The sequence below is a fragment of the Pleurodeles waltl genome, chromosome 3_1, assembly GCF_031143425.1.
Source record: "Pleurodeles waltl isolate 20211129_DDA chromosome 3_1, aPleWal1.hap1.20221129, whole genome shotgun sequence".
NCBI lineage: Eukaryota > Metazoa > Chordata > Amphibia > Caudata > Salamandridae > Pleurodeles > Pleurodeles waltl.
Window position 1 is genome coordinate 1,142,698,207 of NC_090440.1, and position 23,881 is coordinate 1,142,722,087.

General features: G+C 46.3%; 1 protein-coding gene across 2 annotated transcripts in view; it reads left to right on the forward strand.

Moving 5' to 3' along the window:
• THYN1 (thymocyte nuclear protein 1) overlaps positions 1–22,984 on the forward strand; it is a 191,985-nt gene extending 169,001 nt beyond the window's left edge. For both annotated transcript variants that reach the window (XM_069224450.1, XM_069224449.1), the window contains 4 exons: positions 20,379–20,471; positions 21,956–22,051; positions 22,200–22,350; positions 22,784–22,984. In XM_069224450.1, the coding sequence (XP_069080551.1) occupies positions 20,379–20,471; positions 21,956–22,051; positions 22,200–22,350; positions 22,784–22,827 (384 nt within the window). In that variant the 3' untranslated portion in view covers positions 22,828–22,984. The remainder of the gene's footprint in view (positions 1–20,378; positions 20,472–21,955; positions 22,052–22,199; positions 22,351–22,783) is intronic.
• The last annotated feature ends 897 nt before the right edge of the window (positions 22,985–23,881 follow it).

Here is a 23,881-nt window from a genome sequence, read left to right on the forward strand (position 1 = left end):
AGAGGAGGACAATTCCCAAGAGGAAGGGGACAGTTCCAGACACCCAAAACAAGCCAGACCAAACAGTGACTTCAATGTCACAAAACCCCAACACTTATCACCAGTGGGGGGGAGACTGACCGTATACTATCCAAACTGGACACACATTACCACAGACGCATGGGTCCTAGCCATTATCCAACATGGTTATTGCATAGAATTCACAAATTACCCGCCAGATGTGCCACCAAGAGCACACAATCTGTCCAAACAACACTTAGACCTATTACCAATAGAAGTACAAGCACTATTACAAAAACAAGCAATAGAGCTAGTACCCAACCATCAGAAAGGAACAGGCGTCTACTCACTATATTTCCTAATTCCAAAAAAGGACAAAATGTTAAGACCTATCTTAGATCTCAGAACACTGAATCTCTTCATCAAATCAGACCACTTCCACATGGTAACACTTCAAGACGTGGTTCCCTTACTAAAAAAAGAGGACTACATGTCAACATTGGATCTCAAGGATGCGTACTTTCACATAACCATCCATCCTTCTCACAGAAAATACTTAAGGTTTGTAATACACGGCGTACACTATCAATTCAAAGTGTTACAGTTCGGGATAACAACGGCCCCAAGGGTATTCACAAAATGCCTAGCAGTAGTAGCTGCTCACATAAGGAGACAGCACATGCACGTATTCCCATATTTAGACGACTGGCTAATAAAAGCCAACACTCAACAACAGTGTCTTCTTCACACGCAATATGTCATAGAAACTCTACACAAACTAGGGTTCTCTATAAATTACCAGAAATCACACCTGCAACCATCCCATATACAACAGTACTTGGGAGCAACACTCAACACACAAAGGGCAATTGCCACTCCAAACCCACAAAGGGTCCAAGCGTTCCAAAATATAACATCAAGCATACAGTTAAACCAACACTATCCAGTAAGGTTTGTAATGAAACTTCTATGCATGATGTCTTCATGCATCGCCATTGTCCCAAATGCAAGATTACACATGCGGCCCTTACAACAGTGCCTAGCAAAACAATGGACACAAGCACAGGGTCAACTTCAAGATCTAGTGTTGATAGACCGCCAAACACACTTCTCGCTTCAGTGGTGGAACCCTATAAATTTAAACAAAGGTCAGCCATTCCAAGACCCAGTGCCTCAAGCTGTTATCACAACAGATGCTTCCATGATAGGGTGGGGAGCATACCTCAACAAGCACAGCATACAGGATCAATGGGACAATCAACAAAAACAACTTCACATAAATCATTTGGAACTGCTAGCAGTGTTTCTAGCATTAAAAGCATTTCAACCACTGATAGCCCGCAAACACATTCTGGTCAAAACAGACAACATGACAACAATGTATTATCTCAACAAACAAGGGGGGACACACTCACACAACTGTCTCTCTTAGCACAAAAGATTTGGCATTGGGCAATTCACAATCACATTCGCCTGATAGCACAATACATACCAGGCATTCAGAACCAGTTAGCCGACAATCTCAGTCGAGGTCACCAGCAAACTCACGAATGGGAAATTCATCCCCAGATCCTACAGGATAACTTCCTTCGCTGGGGAACACCAAATATAGACCTATTCGCAACAAAAGAAAACACAAAATGCCAAAACTTCGCGACCAGGTACCCACACCCTCAATCCAAGGGCAATGCACTATGGATCAGTTGGTCAGGGATATTTGCTTACGCTTTCCCCCCTCTCCCACTCATTCCTTATCTGGTCAACAAACTAAGTCAAAACAAACTCAAACTAATACTCATAGCACCAACCTGGGCTCGCCAACCATGGTACACAACACTGTTGGACTTATCAGTAGTACCTCACATCAAATTACCAAACATACCAGATCTGTTAACACAACACAAACAACAGATCAGACACCCCAATCCAGCATCGCTCAATCTAGCAATCTGGCTCCTGAAGTTTCAGAATTCAGACATTTAAACCTTACACAAGAGTGTATGGAGGTCATTAAACAAGCTAGAAAAGCTACAACAAGACATTGTTACGCAAACAAATGGAAAAGATTTGTTTGCTACTGCCACACTAATCACATTCAACCACTACATGCCTCCACAAAGGACATTGTAAGCTACTTATTACACTTACAAAAGTCTAATCTAGCATTCTCTTCCATTAAAATACATCTCACTGCAATATCTACCTATCTGCAGATTACACATACAACATCGCTTTTTAGAATCCCAGTCATTAAAGCTTTTATGGAGGCACTAAAAAGAATCATACCCCCAAGGACACCACCGGTACCTTCGTGGAACCTTAATATTGTATTAACACGACTCATGGGACCACCATTCGAAACCATGCACTCTTGCGAAATACAATACTTAACTTGGAAAGTAGCCTTTCTAATAGCTATCACATCACTTAGAAGAGTAAGTGAGATACAAGCATTTACTATTCAAGAACCCTTTATACAAATACATAAACATAAAGTGGTTCTCCGTACAAATCCCAATTTCTTACCAAAGGTCATATCACCATTCCACCTAAACCAAACGGTGGAACTCCCAGTCTTCTTACCGCAACCAGACTCAGTAGCCGAAAGAGCCTTGCATACATTAGACATAAAAAGAGCACTAATGTATTACATTGACAGAACAAAACATTTTTGTAAAACAAAACAATTGTTTGTAGCCTTCCAAAAACCTCATGCAGGTAATCCTATATCCAAACAAGGCATCGCCAGATGGATAGTTAAATGTATTCAAACTTGCTATATTAAAGCAAAAAGAGATTTACCTATTGCACCAAGAGCACATTCCACTAGGAAGAAAGGCGCCACAATGGCTTTTCTTGGGAATATACCTATGACAGAAATTTGTAAAGCAGCCACTTGGTCTACGCCTCATACATTCACTAAGCAGTACTGTGTAGATGTGTTAGCAACACAACAAGCCACAGTAGGACAGGCTGTATTAAGAACATTATTTCAAACAACTTCAACTCCTACAGGCTAAACCACCGCTTTTTGGGGAGATTACTGCTTATTAGTCTATGCACAGCATGTGTATCTGCAGCTACACATGCCATCAAACGGAAAATGGCACTTACCCAGTGTACATCTGTTCGTGGCATGAGACGCTGCAGATTCACATGCGCCCTCCCACCTCCCCGGGAGCCTGAAACTGTTATTAGTTGAATGAAAATTGAAAATTTGTAAATAAATATTCTTTTGATACACAATATGTACATACATACCTACTCCATTGCATGGGCACATCTAGTATACTCACAACTCCTACCTCACCCTCTGCGGGGAAAACAATCTAAGATGGAGTCGACGCCCATGCGCAATGGAGTGGAAAGGGAGGAGTCCCTCGGTCTTGTGACTCAAAAAGACTTCTTCGAAGAAAAACAACTTGTAACACTCCGAGCCCAACACTAGATGGCAGGATAATGCACAGCATGTGAATCTGCAGCGTCTCATGCCACGAACAGATGTACACTGGGTTAGTGACATTTTCCATATATATATATATATATATATATATTTGTACATATACTCACTAAAAAAACAAAGGTTACAGGGACGTTATAGTTATGCTCACATTTCACTCGTACAAAACCAGTGAAATTCAGCAGTTATTGTTACCTGAGCTAACTATACCTTGCGCCCCCCTAATGCAATGCTTTTGAACTCACATAATACATCACGCTTGGCCTGGTCAGTGACATCACTCATGACATCATCCAGTGAGTGCAAGTGGTTGTATGGACGTGTGAGTGGGTCTATGGGTGAGTGAGTGGTTGAGTCGGTTGCTATAAGGGAGAATGAGTGGATGTGTAATTAGCTGTATGGGAGAGCAAGTGGCTGTGTGACTGGCTGCATTGGTTGAGTGAGTGGCTGTGTGAGTGGGTGTGTGAGTTCTTGTATGAGTGAGTGACTGAGTGTGTTAGTGACTATTGGTAACCGAGTGGATGTATGAGTAACTATGCATAAGTGAGTGGCTGTGTTGTGACTGTATTGGAGAGAGTGAATGTGTGAGTAGCTGTATAGGTGACTGGGTGTGTGAGTGGCTGTATGTGACTTATTGTCTGTGTCAGTATGTGTGAGCGTTGGTGTGTGGCTGCATGGATGAATGAGGAGGTGTGTCGGTTGCTGTATGTGTGAGTGAGTGGTAGTGTCAAGTGACTATGGCTGAGTGTGTGGGTGTGTGTGAGTGAGTGGGTGCGTCACTGGCTGTGTGGGTCTATAAGTGGGTATGTGAGTGGTTGTATAGGTGTATGAGTGGGTGTGTGAGTGGTTGTGTGGGTCTGTGGGGGGGGTGTGAGTAGCTGTACGGGATTTCTGAATAGGTGAGTGAGTGCTATATGGGTGAGTGAGTGGTTGTCAGTGGTGGCTGTGTGAGTGAGTGGGTGTGTCATTATTTTATGGGTGTGTGAATGGGTTTCTGAGTATTTGTGTGTGTGTGTGTAAGTATGTCATATTGTATGGGTGTGTGCGTGGTTGAGTGGATGATGTCAGCAGTGATGTCATTTGAGATGTCATCAATGAAGTCACTGACCATGTCGTGAGTGATGTAATATGTGAGATCATAAGCAGTGCATTACCAGGGCACAAGTATAGCTAGCTCAGGTAACTATAGCTGCTAAATTTTACTAGTTTTGTACGAGTGAAATGTGGGCCTAACTATAATGTCCCTCTAGCCTTTGTTTTTTCAGTGACAGTGAATTTTTAAGGTTTTTATAACGTCCCTGTAACCTTTTGTTTTTTATAGTAGACTTCTGAGATTGTTTAAATTATATTTCCTAATTATAATGTCCCTGTAACCTTTGTTTTTCTCAGTAATTTCTATGTTTTTTTTTTTTTTTAATTATATTTCCTAACGATAACGCTCCTCTAACTTTTTAATTTATTTTGAGTGAATTTAAATTGTATTTTCTTACTATAATCTGCATGGTTTCAAAATGGGTGAGTGAGTGCTTGTATAGGTTGATAAGTGGATGTATGAGTAGGTGTATAGATATGTCAGTGAGTGTGTGAGAGATTTTGTGGGTCTGTGAATGGGTGCATACGTCTCTTGGTAGGTCAGTAAATGAGTGTGTGAGTCTGTGAATGGGTATGTGAGTGAATGTATGATTCTGACTTGCTGTGAGTGTGGCTGTATGAGTCTGGGTCTGTTTGGGGGGGTGTCAGTGTCTCACTGGCTATGTGAGTGGGTGGGTCAGTGTATGAGTGGGTCTGTGAGTGGGTGTGTGAGGGCCTGAGTAGTTCTGTTGGTGGGTCTATGAGGCTCTGAGTGGGTCTGTGAGTAGGTTCATAGTTTCAAGTTTAGGTTTATTATGTTACGGAACTCCAATGGAGATCCACATAAAGTAAAACATAAATATAGAAAGAAAGGAAATAGAAGAATAGGTTGAATTAAACTTTGATGAACAAATTGATTTAAGTTAATACAAAGTTAAAAAACACTTAAAATAGTTAAAAACTCTAGCACAAAACATTTAATTAGATGGAATAAATAAGACTTGAAGATTAGAAGCAGATCTAAGTGAAAGAGATAGGCAAATGGGGCGTAACCCCTTACGACGATAAGGCAATAAGGCCGAACAGATTAAAACATGCTTCATATCTTGGACGCCATTATGGCATAGATTACAAATGGCGGAAGAGCCAAACCATTTTGCTTGTAATGTATTCAGTGGGGGCTGCCCCTGTCGCAGCAGGAGCCAGAATCTTCCCACCCCATGAGGCAAGTTCCAGATGAGGTAGGGCTGTGTGATCCTTGGCCTTAAAGAATCAGATATTATATGAAAACTCGGCCTGACTATCCTGGCACAAGCTCACTGCCCAAATTGCTTTCCTGAGTGCGGATTTAAGCTGTGCTGGCGAGAGAGTAGAAATTGTGGAGGGATCTAATTGTAAAAGATCCATGGCATATAAAAAGTTCCTGCAGATGGTATATTTTACTTTATGACCTGCTAGTATTTCTTTTATTTAGCAGTGACCGCAATGAGTCGTCACAGCACGTCATCAAATTAAACATCCAACGGATTATCGCGTCTAGGCCTTGTATAAAAGAACTACGCAGGCCCAACTCAAGTCTTAATAACGGTACAGAGAAGGCAGAGTTTACTGTTAAAATATTTCTTAGAACACGTCCCTCAAGTTTATCGAGAAAAATCCACGTAGAAACTGCAATATGCTCAATACCATGGAGTAACGAAGGAGGTATCTTTACCCCATATAAAATCGGTAGGTTCATAAGTGTCTGGGTAGGTCCGTTAGTGGCTGCGTGAATGCATCAGTGAGTAGATGTGTCAGTGTCTGAGTGGATCTGTGAGTGGGTGCATGAGTGGGTCTGTGAGTTAAGTGCGTGAGTCTCTGAGTTGATCTGTGAGTGGCTGCATTAGGGTCTGAGTGGGTCAGTGAGTAGATGGGGCAGTGTCTCTGTGGGTCTGTGAGTGGGTGTGTGACAGTCTGACTGGGTCTATGACTTTGCGTTTAGGTCTGTGAGTGGGTGCATAAGTGTCTCAGTGGGTCTGTGAGTGGGTGCATGAGTGTCTCAGTGGGTCTGTGAGTGGGTGCATGAGGGTCTCAGTGGGCCTTTGACTTGGTGCGTTAGGGTCTGAGTGGGTCTGTGAGTGGGTATGTCAGTGTCACAGTGGGCTTTGAATGGGTGCGAGTGATTTAGTCTGAGTCACTGCATGACGGTCTGAGTGGGTCTGTGAGTAGGTGTACGAGTGTCTTAGTGGGTCTGTGAATAGAGGTGTGAGGATTTGAGTGGGTTTGTGATGGTGCATGAGTCTTGAAGTGGGTGTTTCAGGAGGCATGTGCATTTCTAAGTGGGTGTGTGAGTGGATGTATGAGTCTGAGTTGGTCTGTGAGTGTGTGAGTGGGTGAATGAGTCTCTGAGTGGGTCTGTAAATGGGTGCATGAGGGTCTTAGTATCTTTCTCAGTTGGGGTATGAGGGTCTGAGTGTCTGTGAGCAGGTGCATGAGGGTCTGAGTGGCTGCAATAGTGCCTTAGTGGGTCTGTGAGTGGGTGCATGAGGGTCTGAGTTGGTTTGTGAGTGGGTGCGTCAGTGTCCGAGTCGGTCTGTGAATTGTTGCATAAGGCTTTGAGTGAGTCTGAGTGGGTGTGTTATTCTCTGAGTGGGTATGTGAGTGGGTGCATGAGTGTTCGAGTGGGTCTCTGATAGCCTGCGTTAGAGTCTGAATGGATCTGTGAGTGGGTTCATGAGTGTTCAAGTGGGTCTGTGAGTCTGTGCATGAGGTTCTGACTGCATATGTGAGAGGCTGCATGAGTTTCTGGCTGCTACTATGAGTTAATGAATTAGAATATGAATGACTCTGTGAATGTTTTTTTGTTGTTGCCAATATTCTCGAATTTGTCACAAAGTTACATGGGGGCCGCGCTGAGAGTCACCGCATATTTGCAAATATCGCACTGAGTGAAAAAAATATTTTTAAGGGCATCCTTGGGGTTAAGGTTCTTCCAGCCTGACCCCTTTTGTCACTTTTCCTTTTATTTCTCAGCCCAGAGGACAGTGTCCCGTTACATAAATGACGGCTGCAACTTTCTGGTGAGTTTGCAGCCAGCCAATCACAGCACTCCTGGTGGCGAGCACATTCGCAAATGCACCGCAGTCACCGGGAAAATGCCTCAATGGATCTGCGGCTCTAGATATACAAATGTATTTCTCCTTTAATTTCTCGAAAACTACTTAATAGATTTACACCAAATATCCAAAAGCATAATCTGCGTAGCAAACCTACCGTTCTGCACATTTTATGTAATTCTGTCCAGTGGTTAGGGCTGTAGTCTTGTTCAAAACACATATTTGAATTAACATGGGGTACACACGTTTTTTGACCCCCCCCCCCCCCCCCCTCTTTTTCTCGGCCCCTGCTTGACAGAAAACCCTGAAACTTTCTGTGTGCAACTCATACCCTACTATAGCTCGCGCCCCCAACATACAGTTTTTGATCAAAAATCTTACTGAAAATATTACGTTGATATGATCAATGATGTTCTCAAAGATGCCATGAGTGCTGTAATTTGTGAGGTAATTAGCAGTGCATGGCGAGGGCGCGGGTTATAGTTACCTTAGGGCACAGTTATAATTACTTGAAAACTCAAACTATAACAGGTGAATTTCTATGGTTTTCTACATTTAAAATGTGAGCCTAAATAGAACATCCGTGTAACCTTTGTGTTTTTTTTAAGGTCATTTCTGTTTTTTTTTTTTTTTTTATTCTAATTCCTAACTATAACGCCACTGTAACCTTTGTTTTTTCAGTGAATTTCTATGGTTTTTTTTTCCACATAAAGTAATTTTCATTACTGTACATTCATCCAACCACCGTCCTGAGGCTAGCCCCCTTTGGCCATGTGCAGTGGAAGTTGTCTGCAGGTCCGCCACACCACCCCCTCTCCTGGCCAATTTTGACCCCGGGTACCCCATTCCCTGGGGTCTACTACAGTTCCATGGGGTGGTGTGCCCACCTCCCCCAGCCAATTTCAGCCCCATGGACCCCATCCGCCAGAGCTCGGCCTTCTAAAATATATTTTTTGGGGGGACGGGGGATCGCCCCTTGCCGATTTCAGCCCTGGGTATCCCCCTGATTCCCCCCCCCCAGGGCCTGGCATTTATATATTTGTTTTTTGGGGGAAGGTGGCCATGTGTTCCCCCTCCCCGGGCTGATCCCAGCCCCGGGGACCCTATCCCTGGGGCCTGGCCTCCTAAAAAAAATGGGGGGGGGGGGGAGGGGGGGTCATGTGGCCCCACTCCCCAGGCCGATATTTGCCCTGGGGACCCTATCCCCAGAGCCTGGCCCAAACATTTCATATTTTGGGGGGTACGAGGGCGCATCTCCCCTTTATTATGATAAAAGCCATAGGAACGTGGCAGTCTCCAGGGCTGAGATGGGGCTATGCCCCAACCCCTCTGCCTGTAACAGACCAATAGACCAAGGCTAGTGCTCAGGTGAACTCTTCCCAGGCCCCTTTTCTGTTTTTTCCACTTTTTCTGGGACTCAGCTGAAGCAGAGTCCCAACACGTCCTTGTTGAAGTGTTAGCACCAAATCTGATCTCAGCACAAGGTGGGGAGGGTTCACGGAGCCTTCACGTCCCTATATATACAAATTTGTTTTTTCTTTAATCACTCAAAAACTACTGAATAGATTTACACCAAATAACAAAATGGCTGCTAACACTTCCTGGTTTGAAGTGTTGTCAGCCACTCAGAGCTGTGCATTTGCTGTGCACAAGCTCTTAATCTTCACGAAGTCGTTGCGGCCAGAGATATCCAAATTTGTTTTCCCTTTAATATCTCAAAGACTACGGCATGGATTTACACCAAACAGGCAAAAGCACAATCTACATACAGAAAGCTAGCTTTCTGCCAAATCTGGTGTGATTCCGTCCAGTGGTTCAGGCTGTAGCCGTGCCTAAAGGGCCTATGGGCTTTAACATGGGAAATGCAACTTTTATGACACCCCCCTCCCTCTTTTTCTCTGCCCCCGAGAATCACAGGGCACTTTTTTGGAAAATTTTGTGAAGATGCGTCAAACGGTGCCAAAGAAATAGGCACGTCAAAAAAAAAAAATTCTATGGAAACATGGTCCTAAATAGAATTACCTAGTGGCAATTGCCACTAGGTAATATATACATATACACCCCCCCCCCTCCTTTCTATGGAAACATGGTCCTAACTAGAACTACCTAGTGGCGATCGCCACTAGGTAATATATATATTGATATATAAATACATACATACATACACACACACACACACACACACATATTCCCCCCAAAATCCCCACCTACCTTATATACTTACTGTGCGTGGCTGTTTCCCTCCCAGGGGCACTGGCAGGATGTCCTTCCTCTATCTCATGTCCGGCCTCAGATTTCTGTATTGTGTGAAATTTCTTTGTAGAGAAACCTGGATCCATTTGATAAAGCTCTGTCTGATCCATTCTTAATAGACCACGGCACTAGATGTGGCTGCTCTCATCCCTGGTCTTCACTCTGGTGATCTGGGTACGGAGAGATGCTTGGTCAAAGCATTTCAGTGGGAAGGATATATTGAAGATCAGATGTCACTTTGTGTTGATGTCATGCTGATAGTTCTCTGCTACAGCAACAGCCAGCATGTTTCGTCCCCACAAGGGAATTCATCAGGGACACTGTAAAGCAGTGGTTCCCAACCTTTTGACTTCTGTGGACCCCCACTTTATCATTACTGGAACCCAGGGACCCCCACTGAATCATTATTGAAAGCCAGGGACCTAATCTGTTAATATTTTTTAATTTTCTAATCAGTCGCAGACCCCCTGAGAAGGCTTTGTGGACCCCCAGGGGGCCCCAGACCACAGATTGGGAACCACAGCTGTAAAGCATACTCCTTCATATGTGATCTTTTCAACCATTCATTCATCAATCTTCAATATTTCAAACCGATATCTATGTGAATAATCTATGTTAACTTGTGTCATCGTATCGGGTAGGACGCTTGTACTGTCTACACATTGTAATGTCTGGTTTTAAAGAAGAATAAAGACCAAATATATTTTTTAAATCAACAACATATAGGTGGTCATTATGACATTGGGGTGACTGTTAAAGTGGCGGTAATACCGCCAACAGGCTGGCTGTAATTACCGCCAAATTAAGACCATGGCGGTGATAACTCTCATTGACAGCCAACGGTACCACACCATCCACCAGGGTGTTAACACCACTCACCACGGTGGTAGCCATCAATAGCCAGGCAAAAGGCAAGGTACCGCCCACCATATCGTGACACAGCAAACCGCCACAATTTCCGGGACGGTACCAATGCCATCAAATGCCTGGCGGAAACACAACACAGAAGACCAATGACTCATCATCAGAGACACAGAGAAGATCAGCGCCGCCAGGGAACCGGAACTGCAAGTCTTCCCGATGCTTTTCCACACCATGCTCCACCTGGAACACCAACACCGACGAAGACGACGACGGTGAATACAGCCACCTAGAACACAACGGAAGGACGGAGGAAAAGGAGAGTGGCACACACACACACACACAACACACACCATTCACACACACCATACACACAACCAGCTGCAGGCGAAAAACAGTGTCATAGGACACACCTCATAATAATGCAAGGGCAACAGTAAGGCAGAATTGGGGTTGGGGGGCACATCTACTGAAGTGGGGAACTCGCCAACTGGTTCTGGAGGGGGCTCCATGCCCATTTCCCAATGCTGGGGAGTGGAAGGTCCCAGTCTCTGAGGTGGGGAACTTGCCCACTGGTTCTGGAGGGGGCTCCATGCCCATTTCCCAATGTTGGGAGGACAAGGTCACAGTCTCTGAGGTGGGGAACTCGCCCACTGCTTCTGGAGGGGGCTCCTTGTACAACTGTCCTTGGATGGTGGCCTACATGCTCTAAGCCGCAGGTGTGGGTTGCATTGTCTTTGCTGGGGGAGGTGTCACCTGGGCAGCCTCTGCTGGAGGTGAGGGCTGCATTGTCTCTGCTGGGGGAGGTGTCCCCTGTGCAGCCTCTGCTGGAGGTAAGGACTGCTGCGTCACAGCTCGAGTGAGGGCTTCTTGCCCTTCATTGGTGGTAACCTCTCCTGTCATTGATGGTTGAGTGAGAACCGCTCCTGTCATTGGTGGTTGAGTGGGAACCTTTTCCTTCCTAGCTAGTGGAGTGGGACCCTTTCCTTTCCTGGCTGGTGGAGTGGGATTCTTCCCTTTCTTGCCTCCACGACTAGGAGGTGCCTCCACCGTCCCCGTGGACTTTTTGGCTGATGTGCTGGGCAGGGTCATTGGGACCCTGCTCTTACGGGCTGGACAGGGGGTGGAGGGGTAGGGAAGAGGTCACGTTGGGCAAGGAAAAGCTTCTTAGGGGCGGTGGGGCAGGATGAGGGATGGGAGTGGGGTCTGAGGGAGTGGTTGTTGGAGGTGTATGTCTGCCGGACTTGGGTGCAGGTTAATGGGCAGTGTGCTGATGTGAGGTGGATGGCTGTTGGGTGTCTGAGTGTGTGCGTTTGTGTCCCTTAGGAGGGGGGGACAGACAGGGTGGGCGATGACACAGGGGAAGCGTGGATGGATGTTGTGGAGGTGTCTGCTAGTGAGGTGTGTGTGCTGCTTGGTGTGATGATGGTGGTGCTGGCTGTTGAAGCAGTGCATGCAGGTGTGAGTGCGGATGTGGCCGTGAGGGAGAAGGGGGAGACAGTGGAGGCAGTGGATGTTGTTGTGTGTGCAACTCTCTGTTGTTTGTGTGAGTGCGTGTGGCTTGAAGTGTGCTGCCTGTGTTTAACAGTGCTACTCTTGTGTGATGTTTTGTGTGCATGCTTGTCTGTATGTGTGCATTGAATCCGTTGGGGTTGAGGAGACTGGGACTAGTAAGTGGTAGTTGGAGGGGGGACGGTAGGAACAGGGACAATGGCTGCCATCAGAGTGGCGGCCAGAGCCTGAAACAATCTCTGTTGGGCCGCCAGTCCCTCCAGGAATGCATTGCATTGCTGCATCTGGGATGCCAGCCCCTAGATGGCATTCACTATGGTTGACTGCCCTACAGAGCTGGTTCTCAGGAGGTCAATAGCCCCCTTCCTAAGGGCAGCAGGGCTCACTGGGGCAGGGCCTCAGGTGCCTGGGGCGAAGGAGTAGCCCACCCTCCTGGGTGAGCGGGCACGGGCAACTCGGTGAGGAGCAACTGGGAGGGCAGTGCTGGTACAGGGTGGCGGCAGTACCTGGAGCTGGTTTGGTCCCAGAGGTGTCCGCCACCACCAGGAAGCTCCCATTGGGGGAGGAATCAGAGTCAGTGTTGTCACCTCCTATCTCCACCGTGGTGCTCCCCTCGCCCTCCGTCCCACTGGTTCCCTCGGCGTCAGTGGACTCTGCTCCCAGGGTCCTGTGGGATGCAGATCCCTCTGTCGCCCGTGCCCCTGCTCCTCCGCCAGATGATGCTAATGCACACATGGACAGGATGACAGAAGAAAAAAGTGGGGGAGGGAGAGAAAGGGAACCCTGGGTCAATTACAGCACCAACACCACAGTTGGTATACACATTACCATCACACACAGGGTTCAGGATTGAGCACTATGCACCACACTGGCAATCAATTGGCTAGGTGCCACAGCAAGATGAGGGCCAAACAATGCCAACTGCAGCCCTCCTGGAACCCACTAAGACCTTTTTGACATGGAATACAACCTAGCTAGGTTACCTGAATTTGCTAAACACCCATTACCCTTGAGCTGGGTCACTCTGCAATGTCTGACTTGGCATTAAGGGGCACCCACTGACTCACACCCACCACCCGGATCCCATGCCACCTACCAAAGATTGTAGTTATGCCCACTATACTCACCCCCTTGTGGCTGCTGTGATGCCCTCAAGTGCCCATCCAGATCTGGGTAGGCCACCGCCAGTATGCAGGCCATTGGGGGTCAGGTTCCATCCCCAGCTGGGCCTTCGCGGTCTTCCGTGCCCAGCATCAAAGGTCTTCCCACCTTTTCCTACAGTGGGTGCTCCACCTGCTGTAGACCACTAGGGTCCGCATGTCCTTGGCAGTGGCACGCCACAATCCCTTCTTCTGATGGGTGATGACCTGCAGAGGTAATACAAACAGGAGGGGACACCATTACACATGCACTCCAGCCTGTCACACATATGGCCCACAAATCCCATTTCCATCGGCACACACTTCATCCGGCCCCCACCATGTACACTACTAACAGACATACCACCCCCCAAATTACATGATGCTTGCACACACATCTCCATGCAACCTTGCCACATGCATCATGCCCAAGGTGTACTCACCTGTTGGTCTGGAGGCCCATACAGTAGCCCATACTGAGGTAGGACCCCTTCCACCAAACGCTCCAACTCCTCCGACGTGAAGGCAGGGGCCCTTTCCCCAGTCACTCTGGGCGTGTTAGGTTCCAGACACAGGTCACAGCATCACACGCGCAGTGTAGGTGTTGTCCTGTGGAAAGTCAGGAATCAAGTGAGGATTTAGATAGAAAATGGCGGTCACGTCCCCGACGGTGTACACCGTCACCGCTGATCCCCATTGGCCACTGTACTCCATAGAGCCCCATATTAGCCAATGAGGAATTGAACGGCGGTGCGAGACCGCCTTCCGCCATGATGCCCAACGGCTGCGGAGTTTCCTCCCTTCCACCTATCCCTAGATACAGGACAGGCGGTTGCCATTTAATGGTGGTGGACAACATTCAGATAATCCATAACTGCATCATTGCTAAAGATTGCACTTACATTGCCATTTCCACTGTCCCATCACATTAATGCTCTATGTACATTGAGGTGGTGGTTCTATTGTTCAAATTGTGATAGCCTACTCACTCTTGTGTCCCTTAGATACCTACCACTGCAGAGGAATAAGAGGAGGAGACAAGCCACCATGTACAGACCCCTTATGGACTTGGCTACACTGGAGAACAGGCACATAATACTCACCTATAGACTGGACAGGGCCACAATCACAGAGCTGTGTTCCCAGTTGGAGCCTGATCTGATATCTGCTATCCTTCATCCTACTGGGATCTCCCTCTTGTGGAAGTTCTATCAGTGCTCCATTTCCTGGCAACTGGTTCTTTCCAAGTGACAGTGGGCTTGGCAGAAGTGATGTCACAGCCAATTTTCTCAATTGTGCTGGCAAGGGTTTTGCTTGCCTGGGTCAAACACATGTGCAGCTACATTGCTTTCCCCCAGGTAGATGATTTGGCCACTGTGAAGGCAGGATTCTATGAAATGGGACATATACCTAATATTATTGGGGCAATGGACGGAACACATATTGCGTTTGTACCCCACACCCCCGTCCCCCTCCCAACCCGCCAGAATGAACAGGTGTTCTGGAATCAGAAAAGTTTCCACTCATTCAATGTGCAAATGGTGTGCCTGGCGGACCAGTATTTCTCCCACATCACTGCCAAGTATCTTGGGTCAGTGCATGACGTCTTTGTTCTGAGGAATAGCAGCATCCCAAATGTGATGGCACAACTACAGAGGCACAGAGTGTGGCTAATAGGTGAGCCTGAGTGCCCCCCAATGTATGTCAGTGTATGCCTTCTGGTGTTAACCCCATACCATTTTGTAAGGCTAATATTTGTCCCTCAATACTTGCAGGTGACTCAGGCTAGCCAAACCTATTGTGGCTCCTGACCCCTGTGAGGAATTCCAGGATAGGGGCAGAGAATCGTTACAATGATGCACATTAGCAAACCAGGAAAATTATCGAAAGGACATTCATCCTCCTGAAGGCCAGGTTTAGATGCCTGCATCTGGCAGGTGGATCCCTGTGCTACTCACCGAGAAGGATTTCCAGGTAATAGTGGCATGCTGCATGTTGCACAACCTGGCCCTCAGATGACATGTGCCTTATCTGCAGGAGAAGGAGACTGGAAATGCCCCTGTGGCAGCAGTGGACCCTGAGGACAGTAAGGATGAGGATTCATAGGATGAGGATGTGGACAACAGAACATCAGTAATACGTCAATACTTCCAATGACACACAGGTGAGACAGTGTAGCTGACCATTCCTCTGACTGTTGTTTTATCTGTGTGGCTGTAGGAGGATGGCATTCACTTCCTTTGCATCTCAAATTACTGTCACCTATGGCTTCTCATTTTGCAGATGTTGGTGATTTTATAACAGTGTACTGATGTGATGACTACAGATAGCTAGAGGTCATTAATTGTATGCTATCACAGTTTTCAGATCACTTGCACATGATGTGACTGTTTCCATAAATGCACATTTTCATCACATAAAACACTATCAGTCAAGTTGTGTTCAAGGGTGTTTATTGTAGTGCACATAATTGACTGAAAAGAACAATGGAATGGGGTAATGGTAGAGGAAAGTCAAGGGTATTCCATTCTGTATGTAGCACAGGTCCAGTGTCCAAGGGGCAATAGGAAGGGGAGCAAGGGCAGTTCAAAGTGGACAAGGTGACAAGGTGGGACACAAGGGGGACATTCAGGAGGGTCTTATTTCCTGGGGATGGTCTTGGTCTTGGCAAGTGTCTCTGGCTTCTGTCTGGGTTGCAGGGAATGTTTGGGGGTGGTTCACCTTCTGCAGGGGGAGGAGTGCTGGTGGCCTGTGGGTCCTGTGGCAGGGCTTCCTGCCCACTAGCTGCAGCGGAAGTGGATGGCTGGTCAGTAGGATGGCTAGTGGTAGGGGTCCGCTGGTGTGCTGTCCATTCCCTCATGATGTTGGCCATGTCTGCCAGCACCCCTGCTATGGAGATCATTGTGGTGTTGAGGGCCTGCAAATCCTCCCCGATCTCCTGGTGGTGTTCCTCTTGCAGGTGCTTGTTCTCCTGCATGTTGGTAAGGACCTGGCCCATCGTGTCCTGAGATTGTTGGTAGATCCCCAGGACATTGGTGAGTGCCTCCTGGAGAGTCGGTTCCCTGGGCCTGTCCTATCCCTGGTGCACAGCGGTCCTCCCAGTGTCCCTGTTCCCCTGTGCCTGAACGGTGTGCCCATTGCGACTGACCCCAGGTCACTGATTGTCTTGGGGGTGAGGTGTGGACTGGGTCCCTGTACAGGTGGGCACACTGCTGATTGACGTGTCCTGGGGACAGAGGTGTAGTGACGTTGGGTGGGTGCTGTGGTGTTGGATACTGATGGGGGAGGCTCTGCGGTGGACTGTGAGTGGGCTGGGGTGGCCGACTGACCAGTGGTCCCTGATGGGCCAGGTAGTTCATCCAGATCCAGAAGTCCAGAGTTACTGTCATCACTGGGGGCATCTTCTGTTGGGAGACTGGTTAGACGTGGCACCTCCTCTCCGCTGAGATTGGCTGGGGCACCTGTGGGGATATAAGTGATGTATTATGCTACATGTCTGTGACATATTGTAGATCCCTAGCTTCCCCTCTGTTGTTGCTGTTGCCCTGCCACCTTTTGGTTTTTCTATGGTGATCTATTGTAGGATTGTTAGTTCTCCATGCTGTGCATGCTTTTGTGATGGGTGTACAAGCAAGGCTCGGAGGGCTGTCCATGCATTGGTATAGCATGCAGGGCTAGGCAAGGGGGTTAGTGATATTTGTAGGTGCAGTGTGTGGGATGGAGTGGAGTGATGTGAGGGGGTGTGATGGCATGCAGGTATGGGGGGTGATAAGTAGTAAATATTGACTCACCAGTGTCCAGTCCTCCAGCCACTCCAGTGAGTCCCTCAGGATGCAGTATTGCCAAGACTTGCTCCTCCCATGCTGTGAGCTGTGGGGGAGGAGGTTGGGGTCCACCACCAGTCCTCTGGATGACGAGCTGGTGCCTTGCTGCCACGGAACGTACCTTCCCCAGTAGGTCGTTCCATCTCTTCCTGATGTCATCCCTTGTTCTTGAATGCTGTCCCACGGCGTTCATCCTGTTCATGATTCTCCGCCATAGCACCATCTTCCTGACAATGGATATTTGCTGTACCAGTGCTCCAAACAGCTGTGGCTCTACCCGGACTATTTCCTCCACCATGACCTGCAACTCCTCATCAGTGAAATGGAGATGCCTTAATGGGGACATGGGACTTGTGTGGTGTGTGTTGGTGAGAGGGTGTTGAGAAATGTGGTGGGGTGTGGGATGTGGGGTGCGTGACAGATGTATGGGTGCTTGTGGTGTGTGTGTGTGTGTCTAGTTAGCTCAGTGGTCTTGGTTTCAGTCTGGTGGCAATAATTGGTGTTCGTAAAGGGTTGTGGGTTATGTGGGTGTGTTTTTTATAGTGCTGTGGATGGGTGTGGTGTGTGTATCAGTGTCAGGTGTGTGATTTAGGTTATGGCCAAAGTAGTGTTGTTTTGTATTTGGGTGCCATTCTGAGCGTGCCGGTGTGTACTGCCAATTGTTTACCGCCATTGAATGTCCGGCGTGGTGATTCATGGGTCATAATGTGGTGGGCGTTGTATTGTTTGCGTAACGGTATGGGTGTTGGTACTGACACTTTAACACAGACCTTTGGACTGGCGGATTTGTGTATGTTGCAGTATTCTGTCGGATGTGTGTGTGTGTGTGTCATAATATGACGAACGTATATCTGCCACCGCAGCGGTATGTTGGCAGTCGTCACCACAGCAGTAAAATGGATTTACCGCCAATGTCATGATGAGGGCCATAATCTCTTTATTGGATGGCATACAATGGATTATACTGCTTCAGTACCATTTGTCTGAATATATCTATGATCAATTAATGAATGGAATTGAATTCTGGAGTTCTTCCCCTATGCAGGATTCATTTGTGAGAATAATGGGGTTGGAAGGCAGTTCAACCCGGGGACACGAGCACCAAGTTGATTGAATGCTCATGCTTTAATCTTGTGCGGTGGGGATTTAGACATTTCTGCCAAGAGTACTTTGTTTTGCATTTCTTACCAACATCCTGATTTTCAACTCCTTTAGTGACCTAATTATTGTGATGCGGATATCGATGAGTATTGACATCTTGTGTAAGTGTTATTTTGATGTTTGCATTGTCATTTGACGCTTATTATAGGTACATATCCAGGAATTTTTGCTGAGTTTCTATATTAAATGTGTGGTCATCTTTCCTTAGGTATTTAATTCCATAGTGTTTTTTCTCTATTAGTTCAGCTACATGGGGAGGAGAACCTAGCTTTATAGTTGTACTAGTGATTAATTCAGCCATATTCGTTGAGGTTTCAACCTTTAAAACCATATGAATGATTTGATTAGTATAAAGAACTTTATTGCAAAGGAATCTCACTATGTTACATGTATCTGCTGTTGAGACATGGTGAGTGGTAGTTGAAGGTTAGATATACATTAGTATCTGAAACGATGGAATCTTGAGAGGGTATTTTTTATTTTACACGTCACTGTAAACCTCCTCTTTATAATCGGATAAAATACACAGTTCTCATTTGGAAGTGCGAGGCCCGTTTCCGTTGAAGTCACAAGGGGAAAACTCAAAGTCTTGTGGTCAAACACAAGTCAGTCACAGTTCTTATTTCTTTTTCAGCTCCTGACTGTGAACTGCCAGTTGACCGTTCACTTTAATGCGTCTACACAGACGGCAGCCTCTGTCACTGTGAACGTTCTCCTTTGTGCATAACTATTTCAGTTCTCGATCCCCAATATATACACACAGTACAACTGATGCATCCGACCTACGCACTCTGGATCCTTAAGTGTAACTATAGTCATCAATCAAACAAATCAATCAGAGCATTTGTAAAACGCACTACTCACCCGTGAGGGTCTCAAGGCGCTGAGGGGGGTCGAACAGGTCATCTGGCAGCACGGGGTGGCTCCCGCCACATTTGTGCCTCTGCCACCTCTTCGTGCCCTCACATGAATAGTCACGGCTTTATTAAATAGCCCCGCAGGCCACATAGCTGGACTCAAGCATATTGACTGACGACTCCTGATGAAGCAGGCAAGGCTTCCTGTGCTTGAGATTCTTCCATCTTCTCTTTACCACGTAAAACATTTAGGAGGCAGAAAAAAAGGAGTTCAGAAGGTAAGTTATTCGAGACGTTTATTAAAACATGCAACACCACTTCTGAGCAGGGCCTTGGGAACACGCTGTCATAACTGCTGTCACTGAACCACGTTCCACATGTCACCCCTATTTTGATGCCGTTTTAGGAGCACTTCATGTTGTGTGCTATTACCCAAAAACGAGTTAACCTGAACGAGCTATCTTATTTGCATGATCTTGTGTTGTTTTTTTTGCTTCATTTGACTTTTTTGTTTTAAAATGAAAATCTGCAGTTATTGCGAGCACTGAGCAGAAATCTGTGACCATGACCCACTCACTAGAAAGGACCAACTACAGTATAAATGCTAAGCCTAACCTGGACTGGGGATTAATTGGTTGCAGAGAATGTACATGTCATTACTGCTTACCAAACCTCTTCCCTCGGTGTCTAACATGTACATTGTACTGGCTGCTGCTTCAGTCCTGAGCTTGAGTATTACTAATGGTTTTCTGGCAAGATCTGATGTACCCATGTGCCTATCTGTGTGTCTGAGAAGTCCTCGAGTTGCTCCTAAAAATCTACAAAGGTGCTCACCACCTACTGAATGCCCGGATGGGAACAGCCTTTTCCCTGAGTAACCTTAATAGAGCCCCTCAACATTGCCGGTCTTCATTTCTTCTAATTACTATTATGGGAGGCTGACAGATTAGTCCATGCCTAACTCAATTCGGCACGCTTGTCTTTCACAGCCATGCACATTCCAAATGTCTCAGAATTATTTTTTCGTTTCATAATGAGGAGAGACTTGTTTCTTTGGATGTCACAAAACTGGGCTGCCAAAATGTAAAAGCAACAGTGTTCACTCCCTTCCCCTACTCTATATTTGTTCTTGTCACCCTTTGCAGGCGAGGAACTTTATGAAGGATATGAAGATTGGCCAGGAGGCGTTTTTCTACCACAGTAATTGCAAGGAGCCAGGGATAGCAGGCATAATGAAGGTGAGTCTGCTTCTCTTTCTGCTGGAAGTGTCTGGATATTTCGGGCATCTCGTGGCAAGCCCACTTTAAGGATTAGGGAGAACAGCTTCAGTGTCTGAAAAGCAGGTTGTGTCCTTCCATTAAGTGTGAGTTTAGGCATGTTGAATTGAAGCAAATCGTAGAAGTATATGCAAGTTCGATATTTTGTAATACCAAGGGTTTACATACGAGACAGAGAGACTCCTGTGGTGGGCTAAGATGATGTAGAGGCGGGATGAGGAAAGGCAAACAAGATACAAAAGGGGGCTCCATAGAGGAGAGGTTACTAGTAAAAAGGAAGGGTTAAATCAGTCACCGATAATAGGTAGGCACAGAAAGATGGCTAGAGGGGGTTAAGGATACACAGCAGCTCTTCTTCCTTCAAGATGGATTTGTCGATGCTTCCACCCCACCCTGAAGAGGCATACCAAGGAATCTGCCAGCTGCCCCCAGCACGTAGTTGGCGTACCTCCCATCTCTTCTAAACTGGATTGAACCTCCCCCACCACACCTTTTAAGCTAGATCTTACCTCTTACGTGCTTTTCGAGGTGGATGGTTTTTCCATGCAACAGGTTCAAAGAGGATCGTCTTACCCAAATCCCATCTAGTCCAGATAGCCCTTTTCCTTCCCTCACAATGCATTGTGGTGTGTCCTTTGGCCTCTATCCCTATCCTCTCTTCCATCTTCTCAAAGGTCTTTCCTTGTCCATGCCCTCCCCGCAAGGGGACATCCGGTCCTCTCTCCCAAACACTTTAAGTGACTGTTTTGGTGGGTTTTCCCATTCAGTGTAGTTCCCATGCTCCCTCCCTCTTTAACTCCGGCTCCACCCAGTGCCCTGGGTCACAACTTTCGAGCTACTGTAAATCTAATCTCCTCTTAGCAAATGCATGTATTTGCCAAAAAAAGGACTGTACCACTTAAAACATAGCTGTACTGCCATTTAGCTATCTTGAATATTATTCCACATGTTGTTTCTGTCAGAAGCAGATTGCTTCAGGACACTACACAAGCGTCACTGGCTTTTCAGCTGCGTAAAAATAACAATACAGCATAGAGCTTCTGCAAAACTGACTTGTGGATGGATTCCACTGTTCAGTGACAAGACCCACATGTTTCACGGTAGTTAAATGGGCCTTGCATACTTTAATTGCCCCACTTCTTTACAGATTCAAAATGCACGCAGATATGAAAGAGTTTACTGCCTCATGGGTGTTTGCTAGCTCTGGCACCTGATCAAATGCAAAGATTCAAAGATGTTTTTCTGAAGGCCAAAATTACATATCACGTTTTGCCCTGATGATAATAAGCTTAGATACCAACAGCGTCAGCTGTCATTCTCTCTTTCCCACTGCCGTTATAAAGAGACCCATTGAATTGCTTACGTTTAGAGAATTTTTAGTATAATTGCAGTTTTTGAAGAACTACTGTCTTGGCTTCCTTATAACACTGCTTTTTTGTTTGCAGATCGTGAAGGAAGCCTACGTGGATCACACACAGTTCGCCAAGAAAGACGCTCACTACGACCCCACCAGTCAGCAGGAGAACCCCAAATGGTTCATGGTAAGAAAAAGCTATGGTTTAATACATTTATTTTCTAAATTCGAAGCCTGTGCACCAAATCAATTTTATTGGTGCTTCAGATGTGGTCTCCCTAAGCAATAGTAATGCCAAACATAAACAACTGCTCGCTTTTAATTTCTTTCCTCAGGTGGACGTTCAGTTTGTGCGTATGACCAAGCGGTTCATCTCACTCGCAGAGCTGAAAAGGTATTATCAGGAACAGGCAGCCACAGGCGGACCCCTCAAGAACATAGCACTGTTCACAAGGTCCAGGCTGTCCGTTCAACCGCTCACAAAAGGTAGTCCCCTTGCACAGGACCCTAGGTCCAGATAATGCTTGTCGTTAAGTTACTACTTAAAATAAAAAACATCTGTTTTGTGATTATATATAGGATATTCGGTTCCTGCACTCTTTTATCCTACACATTGTGCGCCTTTTCTAAGCTAACATTTGTAATGATCAAATGTGATCTCTCCCACTAACATTTTATCCTGACCTAAACCTATACTTCCAAAGAGTTGTAGTGTTTTCACTTGTGGGCCCGATAAACATAATAACAGTATGATTGCACAAGGTGTTTCCACTGTAGCAACAGGATATACAGATCTTATCCATTGTCTTGTATTGAAGGGAGTCAGCCATATCATTCTAGAGGTTGGTACTGTGGGAAGAAATAAAACTAGGAATGGGAAGTGCTTAAATAATATCTTTTGTTTTTTCTTTTCAAACAGAGGAATACGAGTTTATTTTGAGCCTGGAGGATGTAAAAACCTGATTACAAATTTCAAAAGAAGATACTCCTGTGAGGACATGCAGTGAGCCCTGTAATCAATATCCTTCGTGACAGTAGTGGTTACTTGTGCATATACATCTTTCTTTATTCCCATTCATGTAAACTGTATATTTGTTTAAATAAACCTTAAATACAAGGAGTTGCAGAGTAAAAGGCAATTTATTAAGAGCTGCATGTGGACTTTAGATGTCTTTTAATCTTAGCTGCTGGGCCTTTCCCCACTCCACAAGTGCTGAGCCCTTTTTTTGGCTATTTGGGGTAGTTCGCACTTAGGCCTTCATAACTTTTTGTAGTGCTCTTATCAGGACAGGTGAGGAATCACTGGATGGTAGGAATTTTGTGGATCCCAGCATATTCCTGTAGTTTGAGTGACAGAAATGCAAGAAAAATTGAGTTTTTATTCAACATTTCAGGTTTGCAGGGTATTCTGGGTAAGAAAACTTTGGGGAATCCACACAAGTCACACCTCTGTGGACTCCCCCGGATGTCTAGTTTCCAGAAATGTTTGGGTTTAGTATGTTTCCCTATACGGCCGCCGAACCCAGGACCAAAAACACAGGTGCCTGCCTTACAAAACCAGTTTGTTTTGTGATAGATAATTTTGATGTCTCCACAATACGATTTGGGCAGTGGAATTTGGGGCTGAACTAAATTATGGAGCTCCCAAGAGAGCACTCTCTCTCTGTGCCTGCCACCGCATTCACCTGCTCTCTGGGTTGGGCTAACCCACTGTTGCCCTGTTGCACAGATTGTGCTTGCGAAGGGACAGCAGGACTGTTCTCATCACCTCCCTCATAATTACTGGTAGAGGAGTTATCGAATGGGACTCCTCCGACTGAAAGATCACTCCCATAGTCTGCACCATTGTCCTATCCCTCATATGCTGTCTCAGTATCTGCTGTCTCAGTCTCTGATCCTATGCCAGAGCTGTCCTCTGTTACCCGAGTGACGGTGTCAGCAGCAGTCATCCATCAAGATGCCATCTCTGCTATTGGCTAAACTGTTGCTCTAAAACACTAGCCTACGTAGACAGTCA